Source organism: Vipera berus (assembly GCF_964194415.1).
Source record: "Vipera berus genome assembly, chromosome: 6".
NCBI classification, from domain to species: domain Eukaryota; kingdom Metazoa; phylum Chordata; class Lepidosauria; order Squamata; family Viperidae; genus Vipera; species Vipera berus.
The window spans coordinates 45,104,104-45,124,692 of NC_138208.1; the positions used below are offsets into that span (position 1 = coordinate 45,104,104).

Here is a 20,589-nt window from a genome sequence, read left to right on the forward strand (position 1 = left end):
AATTCTTAAAAAAAGAAGTTTAAACTCTACAAATACTGATAAGTACTTTATATGTGATCTGTTTCAAGGAATAAAGACCATTGATAGAAGCTAAAATGGACTTAATTCTTGCTTTTTATTTATTTACTACTTATACATTTTCTGTGGTTGCATAAAATTATAACATTAAGAGGGGATAGTGTGATCAGAATGTATATAGTACATATGCTTAGGTTTAGTCATTTCTGAAAACACTGAGTCATACAGGAAATTAGAAAAAAGCACATTGTGTTTTATGTTAAAATTAATGTAACATCTAAAAATCACAATATAAACATTAACATAATATGTGTAATTTCAATATTATCAAATTATGCTTCAAGAATTTGAAATTGCATTGTTGTTGTTAGCTGCGAAGTCGTGTCCGACCCATCGTGACCGACCCATCGTGACCCTATGGACAATGTTCCTCCAGGCCTTCCTGTCCTCTACCTTCTTCTGGAGTCCATTTAAGCTCACGCCTACTGCTTCAGTGACTCCATCCAGCCACCTCATTCTCTGTCGTCCCCTTCTTCTCTTGCCCTCAATCTTTCCCAGCATTAGGCTCTTCTCCAATGAGTCCTTCCTTCTCATTAGGTGGCCAAAGTATTTGAGTTTTAGCTTCAGGATCTGGCCTTCTAAAGAGCAGTCAGGGTTGATCTCCTCTAGGACTGACCGGTTTGATCACCTTGAAGTCCAAGGGACTCGCAGGAGTCTTCTCCAGCACCATAGTTCAAAGGCCTCAATTCTTTGGCGCTCAGCCTTTCTTATGGTCCAACTTTCACTGCCATACATTGCAACTGGGAAGACCATAGTCTTGACTATACGCACTTTTGTTGACAGGGTGATGTCTCTGCTTTTTAGTGTACTATCTAGATTTGCCATGGCTTTCCTCCCCAGGAGCAAGCGTCTTTTAATTTCTTGGCTACAGTCCCCATCTGCAGTGATCTTGGAGCCCAGGAAAATAAAATCTGTCACTACCTCCATTTCTTCCCCATCTATTTATTTTATTTATTTATTTTATTTTTATTACATTTATATCCCGCCCTTCTCCGAAGACTCAGGGCGGCTTACAAGCTTAGCAGTAGCCTTCATTCTATATATATGCCTGCTTGTTAGGGCTTTCACACACACCCCAAGCGGCATTATTACAAAGTCAGCTTATTGCCCCCAACAATCTGGGTCCTCATTTTACCTACCTCGGAAGGATGGAAGGCTGAGTCAACCTTGAGCCTGGTGGGATGAGAACCTGCACTAATTGCAGGCAGTTGGTGTTACTTAAGGAGGCGTTTTCTTAATGTTAAGTTTCAACCCAGGTTTTGCACTCTCCTTCTTTACCTGCAACAAGAGGGTCTTTAGTTCTTCTTCACTTTCTGCCATTAGAGTGGTAACATCTGCATATCTTAGGTTGTTGATATTTCTTCCGGCAATCTTAATTCCAACTTTTGATTCATCTAGCCCTGCCTTTCTCATGATGTGCTCTGCATATAAGTTAAATAGGCAAGGTGACAGTATACAGCCTTGCCGGACTCCTTTCCCAATTTTGAACCAATCAGTGGTTCCATGTCCAGTTCTCACTGTTGCTTCTTGGCCCGCATATAGGTTTCTCAAGAGACAAATAAGATGGTCTGGTACTCCCATCTCTTTAAGAACTTGCCACAGTTTGTTATGATCCACACAATCAAAGGCTTTAGTATAGTCAATGAAGCAGAAGTAGATGTTTTTCTGGAACTCTCTAGCTTTCTCCATGATCCAGCGTACATTGGCAATTTGATCTCTAGTTCCTCTGCCTCTTCGAAATCCTGCCTGTACTTCTGGTAGTTCTCGATCCACATACTGCTGGAGTCTAGCTTGTAGGATTTTAAGCATAACTTTACTAGCATGTGAAATGAGTGCAATGGTGTGATAGTTTGAACATTCTTTGCCACTGCCTTTCTTTGGAATTGGAATGTAAACTGATCTTTTCCAATCCTGTGGCCATTGTTGAGTTTTCCAACTTTGCTGGCAAATTGAGTGTAGCACTTTTACTGCATCGTCTTTTAAGATTTTGAAAAGCTCAGCTGGAATACTGTCACCTCCACTAGCTTTGTTGTTGCTCAGCTTTTCTAAGGCCCACTTCACTTCACATTCTAGGATGTCTGGCTCGAGGTCAGTGATCACCTCATTGTGATTATCAGGGACATTAAGCTCATTCTTGTATAGTTCTTTGTGTAATTCTGCCATCTCATCTTAATCTCTTTTTCCTCTGTTAGGTCCCTGCCCTTTTGGTCCTTTATCATGCCCATCTTTGCATGAAATGTTCCCTTCATATCTCCAATTTTCTTGAAGAGATCTCTGGTCCTCCCTATTCTATTGTTTTCTTCTATTTCTTTGCACTGTTCATTTAAGAAGGCATTCTTATCTCTTCTAGCTATTCTCTGGAATTCTGCATTCAATTGGGCGTATCTTCCTTTTTCTCCCTTGCCTTTCGCTTCCCTCCTTTCCTCAGCTATTTGCAAAGCTTCCTCAGACAGCCATTTTGCTTTCTTGCATTTCTTTTTCTTTGGGATGGTTTTGGTTGCTACCTGTTGTACAATGTTGCGAACCTCTGTCCATAGTTCTTCAGGCACTCTGTCTATCAGATCTAATTCCTTAAATCTATTTGTCACCTCTACTGTATATTTAACAGGGATATGATTTAATTCATACCTGACTGGCCTAGTGCTTTTCCCTACTTTCTTCAGTTTAAGCCTAAACTTTGCAACGAGAAGCTCATGATCTGAGCCACAGTCAGCTTTTGGTCTTGTTTTTACTGACTGTATAGAGCTTCTCCATCTTTGGCTACAGAGCACATAGTCAATCTGATTTCTGTGTTGACCGTCTGGTGATGTCCATGTGTAGAGCCGTCTCTTGGGTTGTTGGAAAAGAGTGTTTGCTATCACCATCATATTCTCTTGACAAAATTCTATCAGCCTGTGCCCTGCTTCATTTTGTACTCCAAGGCCAAACTTGCCTGTTATTCCGGTTATCTTTTGGCTTCCTACTTTAGCATTCCAATCCCCCATGATGATAAGGACATCATTGAATGGTTTGCCTTGCATTCGAACTGAGATCATTCTGTCATTTTGAGGATTGTATCCCAGTATTGCTTTTCCTATTCTTTTATTGACTATGAAGGCTACTCCATTTCTTCTGAGGGATTCTTGCCCGCAGTAGTATACCTGATGGTCATCTGAATTAAATTCACCCATTCCTGTCCATTTTAGTTTGCTGATACCTAAGATGTCGATGTTTAGTCTTGTCATCTCTTGTTTGACCACGTCCAGCTTTCCTTGATTCATGGATCTTACATTCCAGGTTCCTATGGAGAAAAAATCTTTACAGCATCGGACTTTCCTTTCACCACCAGACACATCCACAGCTGAGCGTCCTTTTGGCTTTGGCCCAGTCGCTTCATTCTTTCTGGTGCTACTAGTACTAGCCCTCTGCTCTTCCCCAGTAGCATATTGGACGCCTTCCGACCTGAGGGGCTCATCTTCCAGCGTCATATCATTTTGCCTTTTGGTACTGTCCATAGGGTTTTCATGGCAAAGATACTGGAGTGGGTTGCCATTTCCTTCTCCAGTGGATCACGTTTTGTCAGAACTTTCTGCTATGACCTGTCCGTCTTGGGTGGCCCTGCACGGCATAGCTCATAGCTTCATTGAATTATGCAAGCCCCTTTGCCATGACAAGGCAGTAATCCATGAAGGGGGAAATTGCATTAGTGGTTGCTATTTAGTAGGAAAATAAATAAATAAGACATAGTAGATAAAAGTGTTATTGAATTATAAACCTTTCAAGGGTCCATAAAAATCTTTGAAAGAGGATTTGTCTCTAAACAAACCCCTCAGGCTAAATCCTGAGACTGTTCATTTGCAGAAAACCTTTATTCCTAGAGTCACAAATCAATTTCATTTTCTTAATTACACCCACGGAACTCTTAGCCTTTGAAAGTGTAGTGCACAGAAGATCTGCCTCCTGTAAGCTTTATTTTGAAAACAAAAAAATTCACTCTTACTCACAGCAATTGCCCTCCATCTCCACTTCTCCTGTTCAAAAATCAAAACCTAAACTGAATTCAGGATCATGTTCTCTAAAAAAAGGCTATGCGAGAGAGAAGAACAATATTTTTTAGGCAACCCTATTCTGTCATAAGATATTCAAGAAATGTAATTCTTTAGCAACCATCATCTTTTCTAATTGTTTTCTTGGGTTGATGCTGACCTTGTTGAAATAAGTCTCAAGACAAAAACCAAGGCTTTCACTTCATCTGAGACCTTCCCCCTGTCCCTTGCCCACTTCAGTTTGATAGCACGAGCATGCCCTGTGGTTCTAATCAGCCTTGGAATCCCCACACTTTGTTCTGAGTAGGCAAAGCAACTGAAAATCCTTTGGGCCCAAAGCACAAGCTCCCAATATATTATGGTTGCTCTGGTTGTTCTTTTATCATCCCATCCTTCTCCTCAATGGGTTCAGAACAATATGTACGTTATCCATCCCACCAAACCTCTCATTTTATTCTCATAGCAAACTTTTCAGGGGAAGGCTGATTTAGAGGTGCCCACAACTGCCCATAGCCATCGCCACATACTTACACTGTGAAGGGGTTGATGGGCAAGTGGAGGTTGTAGAGGGATGCAGTCAGGCTGACTCAAACATCTCCCAAATTCCAACTGCAGAGGTGTGCACTCTGCATGCTGATCGGTTGACCCAGCTTCTTGTTTTGTACTTTGTTGTTTGAGGGGTCCCTAGCCAGAGTGTTAAAATTTGCCGACATATAAAAGGAATGGCTATGCTTCAATCCCTGGATAATAGATGCATATATTCCCCAACATGCAGTGCCACAGAAGTCTGCTTAAGCCTTAAGGTGAACTATCTGGAAATGTGTGATCCCACAAAAAGTTATAGAAAATAAGAGGGCTAAGAACCTATAGGATTTCCAGATCCAGATAGACAGGCAGGTGCTAGCCAATTAACCAGATATCAATGTAGTAGACAAAACCCCAAAACCAGCAGTGGTGATAGATGTAGCAGAGCCAAATGACAGCAATATCAGGAAGGAGTATGAGAAACTGAAGAAGTTCCAGGCCTGAAGGAGGAACTGGAGATGTTGTAGAAAGTAAAGGCCAAAGTGGTCCCAATGGTGGTAGGAGCAATCAGGGTTGTGACTCCTAAGCCAGGAGAGTAGCTCCAACAGATCTCAGGAATTACATCCGACCTCTCTGCCTAGAAGGGTTCAGTGCTATGAACAACTAAGATCCTGTGCAGAACTCTCAAACTCCCAGGGCTCTGATAGAGGACTCAGGATTGAGGAAGGCACACCACACATAAGGATGAGAAGGGAATTTTTTAAAAAAATGTCTGTCTGTCTGTCTATCTGTCTACCTACCTACCTATCTTCTAACCTCACTATCTTTATACACACGCATACGTTATATATATATATATATATATATATATATATATATATATATATATATTACACAAAATATCTATTACACATATGCATACAAGCACACGCAAATACGTATGTTTGAACAAATCTTTCTATGAAATACAGGATAACCAATTCTATGGATACAGTTGAACAATAGGCAACCTCAGAGATCAATGAAAAGCTTTCAACCCACGCTCTTATCTAACCATAATGAATTTAAGTTTCCCATTCCCCCGAGAGGCTGAAAAAGCAAGACATAAAAAAAATATGCCTCATGTATATCTCCACCAAACAGAAGAAGGGACAACATTCTAGCCCCTGATAAGTATGTTGCAGCCCTGCTTGCTCTATGACCTTGCTTTGCCCACTATGGGTGTGAGACATCACAAGGTTGCACACTCCCTGCCTTGTCCTACATTGACAATGATAGAAAACAATATAATCCTCCAAAAGATCTTGGAGGAAAGAGCTCTTTCATGAACAGTTCCTGTAAAACAAACGGTGAAAGGAAAAACAGTTATTTCCATTCTCCCAAAAATACCAAACCAGAATGAGAAAGAAGTGAATAGTAGAGCTTTCCTTTTGCAGGAATAATGGTGTATTGATTCTATAAAAGCTTTAAACAGAGGTTATTTTCGATGCACAGAAAAAAATTCAGCTCTCAAACCAAATTTATTAAAAGTGCCTGAAGGTTGGAAGCTTCTCCTGAATATGGGAGAAACCCCATTGATAAAAGTTATCTTAAGACTTCCCAGAGGCACTTTTAGCCAGATCGCAGCTGACCTCCCTATAATTAAGCTTTATCTCCATCCAAGGGAAGCAAGGCAAAAAGAACAGTGGCCCACAGATACATACTGATAGAAGGCTGTGTACACTACTATAAATGATCCTCTCTGGGTTCCTAATTCACAGTCTTGTGCCCAGACACATTGCTGATATGATTCTCGGTTGGAGTTGTTTTAATCACAGTCACTGTTTTTTGCAAAAGCATTAAAAAGAGAAATTCAGGTTTCCTGCTAAGTATTTAATGGAGATATGCTGACTTTGGGCTTCAGGTAGTAATTATATAAAATAATTCACCTGGGAAACATTAAAACCATGGCAAGGGACTTTCACACTACTCTCAAGACACAGAGATTGGTATAATTAATGCAAATATATTAAGCTAAATGGATATTGTTTAGGATAGGATAAGATGGGGTAGATAGGATCTCATCTCTAGCCTACAAGCAAAGCCTTAGTTCACATTCACAAATGGTCTCTTCAAGCAATTCATCAAGGACTATACTAACAAGAGTTCTACATTATTTTATTGAAATATTTAATACAGCAGTTGAGAACCTCCACGAATACACCACCAAAATGGAGCCAAATTAATTTACTTTTTCTTTTAAACATTAAACTTATTGGGGACCTAATGCATCCATCTCCCTTTTCTTTCTTTCTTTCTTTCTTTCTTTCTTTCTTTCTTTCTTTCTTTCTTTCTTTCTTTCTTTCTTTCTTTCTTTCTTTCTTTCTTTCTTTCTTTCTTTTTGTAGTAGGGAATGAGTTTCCTTAACAACCAAAATATGTAATAATAAAAAGGGCCAAATTTGGATTTCATTCACTTTATCTTTGACCATGTCCACTATATACTTTGGAGAGGTTTTTTTGACTTCAGAATAAATCAGTTGCCAGTTCCTGAATTATGTGGGGTGGGGGGCAGAAAATTCAGGACTAGCTTTCCTCAAAAATATTCCTCACAGCAAGTTTCCATTAGAATTCTGGAAACCAATAGCACAGTAAAGTTGGCTTTCTCAACTTGTTACTATTCATACATGTTCAGACAATGTTTCCTACACTGCTTGAGAATTCCAGGAATACCTATTCTTGTACATCTGCTGAGTAGCTGTCTCAGAAAGTTGGGACTAAACATTCCTAAGCTGAGCTATGATTAAGAAACTAAAGTGCCTTAGAAGAGTAAAGGATCTTACCATAGTGATCACATTAGCTGCTGGGATGGGCAGGTTTTCCACTTCCTGGTGTTCTCCGGTCATAGCTAGGAGATTGAGACTTGGGTCAAATGCTGGTCTGGAGAATGCTGATTTAACTATAATTGCAGGGTGCAATTTGCCTATTTTTACATGGGAAGGCAAGTGGAATTTTTTCCCATAATTCTTCTGATCACTGGTGTCCAAACTTTTCTCAATACTTTGCACATGATGATAAATGAACATTGGCTTCCAATTCTTCCTCTGATGAACTGCCAAAAAATGTCCACTGTCTCCTGAAAAACATCCTATTTAAGAAAAAAGAAGAAAACCCCTTAAAATTGAGCAAAAACACTTCAGGCTATGATATTAAATTATTCTTCATAGAAAGGAAGAAAAATATGTGGTCATTCAATTACTACAACATTACCATTATGAGATATAAGCAACATTGGTTAATGTTTAATAAGTCAGGTCTCAGACATAATGTAGCCTAAAATTAGGAATGAATGCATATGACCAATTGGTGGTCAATTTAGTGATACTTAACTTTTCAGTTTTATATTTTTTATTAAAAGTATATTTTCATGCATTTAAATGCCAATTTTATGTAAACATTTTTATGTGCACATTTTATAATATTCATATTTTGCCAAGTGCCTTGTGCAGTTTTGTGCACCATATCCTTAGTTATATGCAGATAACGCACAACTGTACGTAATGTATGATTTCCCGTACATTTCTTTTAAACATACAAAGGAGATTGCAAAATTCTACCAAGTGGGTATTTCAATAAACAATTTCATTCTAGGTCGTGTAAATGTGCAAAGGGTACAAACTAGGTACCATTATCTAAATTTCTCCTAAGTAAACTAGAAAAACCAATGCTGTAATAAATTTGACTTCTTACTCTTTGTTCAGCCACATTTCTTTTCCTCCACAGAGATACAGGACTTGCTTCACACTTTAGCAGAAGGATGTGGGCATGGCCAACAAAGCCGTGATAGAAGAAGTGAGAAATGGGCAGCAGCAGTAACAATCACTGTAATTGATTGCTATCTGTAAATACATGGTGGAGAAAGCTAGGCAGTGAGGAAGACCAAGGGGATCTTCCCATCATTCTTGTGGTACCACCTTCAATTGTGCTGTGCTTGGGTGGGAGAAAAAAGAAGCAAGAGCCTCCAAGACTCGTTCTTTCTGCTTGGTGGAGCAGTGGGCTAATGCCTCCTTAAGTAACACCAGCTGCCTGCAATTAGTGCAGGTTCGCATCCCACCAGGCTCAAGGTTGACTCAGCCTTCCATCCTTCCGAGGTAGGTAAAATGAGGACCCAGATTGTTGGGAGCAATTAAGCTGACTTTGTAATAATGCCGCTTGGGGGGTGTGTGTGAAAGCCCTAATAAGCAGGCATATACGTAGAATGAAGGCTACTGCTAAGCTTGTAAGCCACCCTGAGTCTTCGGAGAAGGGCGGGATATAAATGGAATTAAAATAAAAAAAACAAAAATGAAGCCATGGTGTGGCTATGGCTGAAGTGTGATCACATCTTAGATGGCAAAGAAAAGCCCTAGTAAATCATTCTTTCTTCAAGGGGTTGTAAACCACTGTGCTGCCACCACCAATGCTACAAAGAACACAGCACTTTCGTCACTAAATCTGAAGACTTTTGTGCATATGGAGTATAAGACAGAGAAGAAGTTGTGTGTATGTAAATTATGTCTGTGTGAGTATGTGTGTGTTCTGGGAGAGCAACTACTTATATATGTCTCTTTGCAGATATATAGATGTGCTACCTCTCTGATCTATCTGCATCCCTATGTCTACATTTTTTAATTTTTCTATCTGCTAATTTTCTTTTATTTATTTATTTATTTATTTATTCGTTTTATATACCGCCCTTCTCCCGGAGGACTCAGGGCGGTGTACAGAGCAAAGTAAGTATACAATAAACCAACAATAAAACAAATAAAACCCCAGATCTACAAATAAAACCCCAAATCTATCAGGCCAGGCCGGCTTGCTGGAATAGATAGGTTTTTAAATCTCGCCGAAAGGTGCGAAGGTCGGGGGCCATCTGGATTTCGGCTGGTAAGCAGTTCCAGAGGATTGGCGCACCCACCGAGAATGCTCTCCCCCTGGGGGTCACCAGCCGGCATTCTCTGACCGGTGGCACCCTGAGGAGGCCCTCTCTGTGGGAGCGCACAGGACGGAGGGGTGTTGATGCTGGCAGTAGGTGCTCCTGTAGGTAATCCGGACCCATGCCATGTAGGGCTTTGTATGTCATCACTAGCACCTTGAATTTCACCCGGAAGGCAACTGGAAGCCAGTGCAGCTCACGAAGCAGAGGTGTAATATGGGAGTATCGGGGAGCCCCCAAAAGCGTCCGTGCAGCTGCACTCTGTACCAGCTGAAGCTTCCGAGTGATTCTCAAGGGCATCCCCATGTAAAGAGCGTTGCAGTAGTCAAGACGAGAGGTCACAAGTGCATGGGTGACTGTACGTAAGGCATCCAGGTCCAGATAGGGTCGTAGCTGGCGCACCAGACGAACCTGAGTGAAAGCCCCCCTAGTCACAGCTCCTATGTGATCTTCTAAGGAGAGCTGTGAATCTAGGAGGACACCCAGGTTGCGAGCTCTATCTACGGGGGGCAGTAACTCGCCCCCAATATTAAGGGATGGAATACTCTGAATATCCTGACATGCCGGTATGTACAGCCATTCAGTCTTGTCCGGGTTGAGTTGAAGCCTGTTCCTCCCCATCCATTCCCGGACCGCTTCCAGGCAACGGGACATCACGTCAAGGGCATCACTGATGTGGTTTGGGGTCGAGATGAAAAGCTGGGTGTCATCAGCATACTGATGATAACCCACTCCAAAACCACAGATGATCTCACCTAGCGGCTTCATATAGATGTTAAACAGGAGAGGTGAGAGGACCGACCCCTGAGGAACTCCATAAATGAGAGGCCTCGGGGTCGATCTCTGGTCACCCGCCAACACCCACTGTGAACGTTCCAGAAGGTAGGAGGAGAACCACTGAAGAACAGTGCCTCCCACTCCCAATCTCTTGAGATGCCGAAGTAAGATACCATGGTCGATGGTATCAAAAGCCGCAGAGAGGTCTAATAGGACCAGGACAGAGGAATGACCCCTGTCCCGAGCCCGCCAGAGATCATTCATCAGAGCGACCAATGCCATCTCCGTGCTGTGTCCGGGCCTGAAACCCGATTGGTACGGGTCTAGATAATCAGTATCTTCTAGGAACAGAGGAAGCTGATGCGCCACTACGCTCTCAACAACCTTCGCAAGAAAGCGAAGGTTGGAGACCGGGCGAAAGTTGTTTAAAACAGCTGGGTCCAGGGAAGGCTTTTTGAGGAGGGGTCTCACCACTGCTTCTTTCAAGGCTGCGGGGAAACTGCCCTCCTTCAATGAAGCAGTTACCACTGCATGGATCCAGCCTCGTGTCCCATCCAGAGCCGAATAAACCAGCCAGGAGGGGCACGGGTCCAATAAGGATGTAGTGGAGCTTAGCTTCCTCATGATCCTTTCTACCTCGTCCAGAGTCACAGGATCGAACTCTTCCCAGATAACATCAACAAGACTGTCCATGTTCTCATCGTCAGACTCTGCCCAGTTGGAATCCAGACTGGTCCGGATCTGAGCGATTTTGTCCAGCAGATGTTGGCTAAATTCCTCAGCACGACCCTGCAAGGGATCCTCCTTCACCTCTAGATTAAGGAGGGAGCGGGTAACCCTAAACAGGGCGGTCGGGCGATTATCTGCGGACGCGATAAGGGCAGCAAAGTAATTAGACCTTGCCCTCCTTAGCGCTGTGAGATAAGACCTCGTAAAGGACCTTAGTCGCGATCGGTCGGATTCGGATCGGCTGGATCTCCAACAGCTCTCTAGGTCCCGTCTCTGCCGTTTCATCTCCCGGAGCTCCATAGAAAACCATGGAGCCCACTGGGATCTGCAACGGGTCAGGGGCCGCATGGGTACAACTCGGTCGAGTGCTTCTGTGGCTGCCTTTTCCCAGGCTTCCACCATGGCACTGGCCGAGCTATGAGCAAAGGAGGCAGGTGGGGGGCCAAGCGCTGTTTGGAACCGCCCAGGGTCCATAAGCCGCCTGGGGCGGTACCATTTCATTGGTTCAGTAACCCCACGATGGGGAGTGGCAAAGCGGAAGGTCAGCCGCAGGAGATGATGATCTGTCCATGACAGGGGCGTAACAATTGGAGAGCCCCCACCCAGATAATCTAACCACTGTCCAGATAGGAAAATCAAATCGAGCATGTGTCCTCCTACATGAGTTGGGCCCTGGATTATCTGCGTCAGGTCCATGGCCATCATGGAAGCCATGAACTCCTGAGCCAACTCAGATGATCTCCCCAGGGATGGTAAGTTGAAGTCACCCAAGATCATAATTTTGGGGAACTCAACCATCAGTCCCGAGAGGATGACAAGAAGCTCGGGCAGGGCTGCTGCTACGCGACTAGGTGAAAGGTACACTAGCAGCAAGCCCAACTGAGCCTTAGGGCCACATCTAAGGTGGAGAGACTCACACCCGGCTATTTGGACAACAGTGGCCTCTCGCGGATACAGGTTCTCCCTCACCGCTACCGCCACTCCCCCGCCTCTTCCCAGAGCCCGAGACCTGTGTAGCACCCAGAAACCTAGTGGGCAAAGATCTACCAAAGGGACACCACCCTCAGGTCCTAACCAGGTTTCCGTAATGCAGGCCAGATCCGCATGTTCACTCTCAACTAAATCTCGGATGAGAGGAGCTTTATTGACTATGGATCTGGCATTAAGATATACAAACCTGAGCTCAGGTGGTTGATTATCTTCGCTCCCGGTACCACGGGGCGAAACCAGAGGGTCGGAGTGCATCACCGCTTGAAGATAGCGGGGACGCACTCCCGGATGTTGATGCGGTCCTCTGTTCGGACACCTACTGCCATTCCCTACCGTTGTTGGAATAGGTAATCCCAAACTCCGCTTTGGGGCCCCGAGTGTAGCTAGTCTAAGCTCCCTCTCAGCGTGATCAATCTCAGGCCTTGCCTGAGTAGTGGTTGGTGGACACCTCCCGGTATCTGACCGAAACTCTAAACCCTCCCCTCTCCCTAACCCCATAAAAAATTTAGCTAGAAAATTAACCAGGGGCCTCTTATTAGGTTTGTAACCGAGGCCCCTATCCCTGCCCAGCCATCTCTCTGGGTCCCAACAATTGGGCCCTTCATCAAGAGGTAGATTGGTAAGTGAGGCGGGTTGCATCCAGGAGGAGGGGGAACCCCTAAGGGCGAATAAGGCAGTGATGGAGTACTTGAGACGAGTCATTGATTAAAGAGTGACTTCGTAGCTAATAAACATGTCCGTGTAAGCCATTATTTACAAATGGGGAAGATGTTAGTAAGATGTTAAAGTAATAAGGGACTCAATATTAATTAAAATTAGGTATTGATTAGGTAATAGGTATTAGACCCGGTCAATTGCTGCCATTGTTGCCGTTGCCACCGAGCTCCGGAGGGGGGAGGCAAGGCTACACAGTCAGTTGTTTTGCCAGTCAGTTGTTTTTGCTCTCCCCCTCCAAGTATGTGCGTCGGGTGAAGTTGTTCTAGTCCGTATGTAAGGCAGCGGGGATCGATTGAGGCTTGAACGGCGTTTGTTTGTTTGTGTTTATGACCTATTTTAAATATTACTACTATATGATATATCTTACAAGTGGAATGTACTAAACACATTTCTATACTCTAAAACAGTGTTTTGAAATAAATCTCAGCAATGCTACCTCTTCTGATTCTGAAAATGACATTCCAGGAGAAAATTAAGAAATGACAAATTCAGATGGAAATTTTTGTACTCTTGAACACACATGATTTTAGGCTTTGGAATTACATCTAGATTCTGAAATAAACAAGACAGAACTAGATATTATTAAACATTCAGCCACACTATGAATTTCCATTCATTGAAGTAAAAACGTGACCCATAGATAGATGATGCTATCATAACAATAATTCTTCCCGAAAATTAGACTCTCCTGAACTCTGGAACATCCTGCTGCTAAATAATGGATCAGGCCCAATAAGGCAGAAATGAGTAACTATGGAATAAAGCATCAATCTTGGGAAAACAAAGAGAACTAATTGATTGACTGAAAAAGTAACAGTCTCCAAACATTAGGTTACATATTAATTTATGGAATGAAAGGATCAATAGAGAAGAAAAAAAATCATTTTGACTATTTCATTATGTTTATGAGATGTTCAAATAGTTTCAAAATCATAGAACTTAGATGTTGCAAATTAGTATTCTAGTCTATAAGGAAATATTATACATAGGGAAACAGATAGTGGTTTTCCATTACTTGTTGACATACATTACCTTAAAAAAGTTCTATAACTTTTTAAAAATAAAATTCTAACCAATTCAACAATGATTGATAATTCTACATATTGCATTAGCCATTACAGAATATGGTGATACTTCCAGTTGAGGCAGCAAAAGGCCAAGTATTTTCATCAAAGTAATCAGATCTGACATATATCATGATGATCAAACACAAGCATAACAAATATTGTTAACCTTGAAAAACATATGCAGGTCATTTCAGCTTCCTTTGACTGTAATGCTGCACATACCTCAGCAGTAACCAAAAAGTAATATTTCTGTGGAAAATAAGTGTAATTACGATGTAATGCTTAGAGAAATTATGGCCATCAATAGACACAGAGATAAACAACATCTACATACTGTGCAAAAGAGACAATCAATAATCCAAAAAAACCCAAAACACCTCCCTACCAGAATCAATATGCAGATGAGCATTGATTGACATACAAGAATAACATCAGACCAACAATCAAGAAGCAAACAATATCCCAATCAAAGAACTGCCAAGCAAGCTAACAATAAACACCCCAACTAAAAAACCTCCAAGAAGACCACTCCTACCCACACTGACAGGGCAAGCCACTCAGTGTTGGGATTCAGTTGGTTCACACCACTTCGTCAGAACCGGTAGCTAATTTTTTGTTGCCCAGGCCCAGAATGGACTTCTGGAAGTGGCATCCACACAGAGAACCGGTTGTTCACATATTTGAATCCCGCGACTGAAGCCACTAGAACTGTGGTGGTGAACCTATGGCCTTTTCTGTTGGCACACGGGCCAGAGGGATGGCCCCTCCCCCTCTCCATGTGCACCTGAGTAGTGGGAACTGGAGAGGGCAGGAAAACTGAATTCAGCAGTGCTCTTGTGGTAACAGCTGTGAGAGCTGGGTGGGAGGAGGGGAACCAGTATAAAAGCAGGTTTCGGTAGGAGTGCAGTGACAGAGCGAGTGAGCGAGCAGATGGCCTTTGGAAGCAATGGTGGGCGTGAGTTTGGAGAAGACAAGTTGGATGTGGCGTCCATTTGTGCGCTTTGCAGAAGGCTAGCAGGGGAAGGAAATGTAAGTTTGCACTTTGGAGAAAGGCAGAGAGAAAGAGAGAGGAAGGAAGGAGGGGAGGGAGAAGAAAGGAAGGAAGGAAGGAAGGAAGGAAGGAAGGAAGGAAGGAAGGAAGGAAGGAAGGAAGGAAGGAAGGAAGGAAGGAAGGAAGGCCGGGCCCATCAGATGCACAGATAGGCCTGCCTAGGTGACGCCGAAGCTAGCCAGCCCTTCTGCAGGAGCACGGGGAAAGTGGGGAGAATGGTTACCCCCAAGCACTGTGCCTGCCTCCCTTCAGGCTCCCTTGGCCTCTCTCCCCCTCCAGGCTGGGGCTGGTCAGATTCCCCTTGCAAGCAGCACTGCACCTGATGCCAGCCCATCCCTGGCCAGCCCTCCTCCTCCATTCTCCTCAGTGAAGACACACGACCCCTGGTGCTATGATGACAGCTTCCCTGCTCCGGGGTCCTCTCCTTTCACAACCTTTGCTTGGTGGCCAGCATGCTGCCTGGCCAAAGCTAGGGACAATGGCTTTCCTGCCCTCAACCGGTCTGTGATCCCACCTGCCAGGTGGAAATTCGGTGAATTGTCCTGCTGTGTGGCCCCACGCTGCCCACTCCAGGGTCCTCTCCTTTCACGGCCTCTGCCCAGCAGCCGGCATGCCACCTAGCCAAAGCCAGGGACAACAGCTTCCCTGCCCTTGGCCAGTCTGTGATCCCACCTGCCGGGTGGGGAATCGGCTGATCATCCCACTGCGTGGCCCCACGCTGCCCACTCCAGGGTCCTCTCCTCCTTTTGCGGTCTCCACCCAGAGGCTCCCACCCCTCTCCTTTTCAGGTGTGTCAGACAGATCAGAGGGAAAATCTGCAGCCATGAAGGTGAAAGATAGGTTACCACTGTGGCCATTCTTCACTCTGGGCATCCTGAGTGCAGCCAGCATGCCACCCGGCTGAGGCCAGGGCCAGCATCATCGTGGTTGCATGCCTGAGGGTTGGCCTCTTTCTGTGCCACCAGTTTCCCTCCCCAACATGTGGGCCAGGTACCCAAGCTGTTCTCCGGGGCGGTGGTTCAAAGACTCTAGCTGCTTCACATGGCCAGGCTGGGGACCAGAGACCTCCTCAACTCCCCATGTCCCCCCCGGCAACCACGGGGCCTCCGGAGTGGAGGGGTCCCAGGCTGAGCTGAGCACCTGGTCCCATAACTGTTAAAACCCAACTGTGCCCAAGTCTTGACATTCTGTTTGTGGGAGCACACCCTCATCATCAGGCCAGCCAGCCACGCACAGAGGAAGAGGACGAGGGGTGGCTGGGTGTCTGGAGCTGCCTTGGCTGCTTGCTGGCCTCAGCAGGGCCCAAAGAGGCAGCATTCACTCACCGGCTGCCCAGCCTCATGGGGCAGCAGCGGTAATGGTGGCAGTGGTGACAAAGCCACCTAGTGGAGGAGGGGGCAGCCGGGTGTCTGGAGCTGCCTTAGCGGGGCCCAATGAGGCAGTGTTCACTCACTGGCTGCCCAGCCTTGTGGGGCGGCAGAAGTGATGGTGGTAATGGCAGTGGAGATGCTGGCAATGGCAGTGGTGGAGGCAGCGATGGCAGGAATGGCGGCGGCAATGCAGGCAATGGTAGTTTTCTTAAAGCCCCAAGTCTCCCTCCCCCAAGCAGAAACCAGCTCTATAGAAATGTAGATGTAAATAATCCAGGAGGGTTGGAGGCCCCCAGCTAGAAGCTTAGGAAGACAAAGACACCTAAAACCTACATATCACACCCAAAATCTAAAACAGGACATAATAGGATTAACCCACAGATGCCAAAGGGACACACTGAGACTCAGGTCAAAATACATCACACAGGAAGTACAAAGCCTCAAACAGGAACAGGAAACAACCTCAAAAGCCCCAGAGGGTATAAAAACCCACTCCCTACATGTGCTCTCTCTCTTTTCTTCCAGAGCCATCTTTCTGTCTGGCTCTCCTCTTCAATAAACTGCAATCTTCTTTCTAAAGCAGTTGCTATGTTGTTTATGTTTAGGAACATTGTCCATAGGGTCGCGATGGGTCGGACACGACTTCGTAACTAACAACAACAACAACAACAACAACATGTTGTTTATTCCCGGCTTGAACTGAACCATTCAACCCTTTCTAAAATCAAACTTTTAATAACCCTTTTGTTGTTTATTTAAAAAAATTAATTTCTTAACCTTGTAGTTAAAACTAATTTTCATAAAAGATTGAAGGAAACTCACCCAGTCCTGCAAAATTTAATTAACATGCAATTTTTGAAAGTGATTAGAAAAAGAAGTACTCAAACTTAGTATCTTTTCAAAGGTGCTGACTATGGTTTAAGCAAAAGCACTATTTCCTCATCTCCCAGAGCTCTAAACCTACTGGAGATTGCTATCTTGTGGTCTCCTCATGAGGAGCAACTGTCTAGAGTAGTTGAGGATTGTAATCTCAAGCCTCTCCTTTTCTGGTCAGCTCTTCATTCTGCCACAGTCATTGGTTCTGGTTTTCATACAGCCATCTTCAGTCCTGCATTCCTTCCTCCAGAAGTTGTTCATAGATGCCTTGAAGCTTTGATTGTCTTATCTATTTGAATCTCCCATTCACTCAGTGCTCATCTTGAGAGATTGTGCTATATGTGCCCTCAGCATTCTATATTTATTTAAAAGCAACACAAAACAAAATTATATTTAGAAATTATTCTTAAATTTGGCAGGAAATTCCAATTATCTCAAAGGAGTACGCTTCAGATTAGACAGTATAAACTAATTCTTCAGAAGGCTTTGTTAATATTTTTACTATTGTTTTACTGGCATTATTTTAAACTGTATATCCATTCTGATCAACAAGATGGTGATACCTAGCTAACAATGGCTGATCTCAAAAAAACTAAACACAATCTGACAAAGTTAGTACAAGGATAAGTCTTTAGGCTATTATTTCGTTTCCTTTATTTCAATACCACATTTTAAAAATATCATCTGTATTTTGTTTTTGGAAATACCTGTAGCTGAGGCAGCCATAGATAAATATATATTCCAATCAAAAGCAAATTTATTAAGTGATTGTTATGTAGCTATTAGCTAAAATGGCAAATCTAGAAATGTGCCAGAAATATGTTTGGCAGAGCACTAGCCACAATTCCTGAACCAGCCACCTAATATCTGTAATTCATGCTCACATGATTTATTCTGGCAAGACATTCAACATAAGGTTATCCTTAAACACAGGGGTCTACAGAGATGGGTGGAGGGAATGTACACGTGCACACACATACACAAACACACACACATATACAAAACATTAGAAGATAAGCATGAAACAACAAAGCTAACAACATGATGCATAGGTTTGTCCCCATTCTCACATTTTCATGGTTTTTACCAGATGTTTATGTTTTTATGGATCTCTCCCTCTCCCTCTCCCTCTCCCTCTCCCTCTCCCTCTCCCTCTCCCTCTCCCTCCCTCCCTCCCTCCCTCCCTCCCTCCCTCCCTCCCTCCCTCTCTCTCTCTCTCCCTCTCCCTCTCCCTCTCCCTCTCCCTCTCCCTCTCTTTCCATGATTTAAAGTCCTGGGCTTAAATTTAAATCCCTAATAATTAGGATCCTTACTAACAAAGGGATCACATATCACAATGTAAACTTGTCCAAATATTACAGTCAGTGGCAGAAGCTCTCTTCAGCATCCAGACATCACACTATAGTTTATAGTTTAACTGTGGTTTGTAAATTTAGCTGGATTCATACAGTCAACCAATCCATAATGGAGTATGGTTTACACCCTGAACCATGTGATAGGCAGCAAATAAGTTTATATTATTATTGTTGTTGTTGTTGTTGCTGCTGCTGCTGCTGCTACTGCTGCTGCTTTAGGATAATATATCTGAGGATGATATTTCAATTCATCTTGCCCAATTCTTCAAGATGTTAGAAATATTTCCCAACTGTACTAAAATGACAGAAATCTATGGGCATATGTTTTCATGCACAAAATACAATGTGTCGTAGTCCACACAAATTTATAGTCTACAGTATCATAGAGATACTTGTACATCAATTAAATCTATAAATTATTCTATTCCTTTGAAAAGATTAAACCTATAAAGGTTTAAAGGTTTCCCCTGTCCAGTTGTGACCAACTCAAGGGAGCAGTGCTCAACTCCATTTCTCAGCTGAGGGAGCCTGCTTTGTTTCCATCATCATGTGCCCATCTTAAAAATATGGAACGCAGTACTCTTGCCACAAAAGTGGTGAGATTCTCAAAAGTTCAGCTTTCATCACAATTTTCTATTTAGTGGATAATTTTCCTGAGGCCTTGGAATGTTCTCTTGCACAACTGAACCAAGTCTCTCTACCACTGGATTGCAATAATACAAATGTATAGCTGGGGAAAGTGCCCATCAATTCAACTGTCTGTACATGAGGCACACAGAGTTATACATCATTCTTGAAAAAAGAAAGAAACCAGGTCAACAGATTTCTAAAACCACCTGAATCTAATCTACCTATTACCAGCTTTGATCTACATCAGCATCTTTTCTAACAAGAATTGTAAAATATATTTTAATGACATTGTTAATACTAGAAACTGATTGTACTAAGTTTATTTATTATCCAATGACCACCACCTCCTCCCCAGGAATTGGCTCGGCAGCCGTCGTGAGAGGACGGGGGTCGGCCTGCTCGGGGGGTTTACCCAGCTGAGTGGCAGCAGCTGGGCGGAGGTCTGGGACACCTATTTACCCTCTCTTAGATCCTCCTTACTATGGACTGCCCTCTACGTGGACTACCCCTCATGCCTTTCCTTAAATATTCTTGCACGGACTTGCTCGCCCTCACGGGTGCTCCCCCTTCCTGGGTGCGACCCGCCTTTCTAGCCGTTTATGATCTCGAGGAAGGGCCCATTTATTGGGACCCCGAGAAATGGCTGGGCACGGGTAGGGGCCTTCGACGGAAACCCAATAGGAGGCCCCTGATTAGTTTTCTTTCTAAATTTTTTAGGGGGCTAGGGAGGGGGGAGGGTACTCTTTTTGGTTGTTTGGACAAGGGGGGCAGTCCAACAACCTCTGTTCAGGCCAGTGCCAAGGTGGTTCGCGGGGGGAGGAGCGGGGGCCGGTTGCCTCCGGGGCTCCAGGGCTGGTCGTGGGAATACCTATTCCCACGACGTTAGGGAATGGCAGCAGGTGTAGGAGCAGAGGGCCGTATCGTACTCAGGGAAGGCCTCTCCGCTGCTTAAAAGTGGTGGGGCATTCCGACCCTCTGGCTCCGCCCCGGGGCTCTGGGAGTGAGGATGTGCAGCCTCCTGAGCTCCGGCTGGTGTACTTGAATGCCAGGTCTGTCGCTAATAAAGCTCCCCTCGTCCGTGACTTGGTCGAGGGTGAGCAGGCGGACCTGGCTTGCATCACGGAGACTTGGTTGGGCCCAGAGGGAGGGATTCCTCTGGTTGACCTTTGCCCACCAGGTTTCCGGGTGCTGCACCGGCCTCGGGCTCAGGGTAGGGGTGGGGGTGTGGCTGTTGTTATGAGGGAGACCTTGTGTCCACGGGAGGCCACCGTTCCCCAGATAGTCTGGTGTGAGTCTCTCTTTTTGAGATGCGGCCCTGGTGCGCAGTTGGGCTTGCTGCTGGTGTACCTTTCGCCTAGTCACATAGCAGCAGCCCTGCCCGAGCTCCTCGATGTCCTCTCTGGGTTGGTGATTGAGTTCCCTAAACTTATAGTTTTGGGGGACTTC

General features: G+C 44.2%; 1 protein-coding gene across 2 annotated transcripts in view; it reads right to left on the reverse strand.

Annotated features, from left to right (window-relative positions):
• The window catches only part of PTPRR (protein tyrosine phosphatase receptor type R), a gene marked incomplete at its 5' end in the record, with an annotated part of 101,659 nt that overhangs the window by 71,360 nt on the left and 9,710 nt on the right, over nt 1-20,589 (reverse strand). For both annotated transcript variants that reach the window (XM_081330352.1, XM_081330353.1), the window contains one exon: nt 7,450-7,754. In XM_081330352.1, coding sequence (XP_081186478.1) covers nt 7,450-7,754 — 305 coding nt within the window. The remainder of the gene's footprint in view (nt 1-7,449; nt 7,755-20,589) is intronic.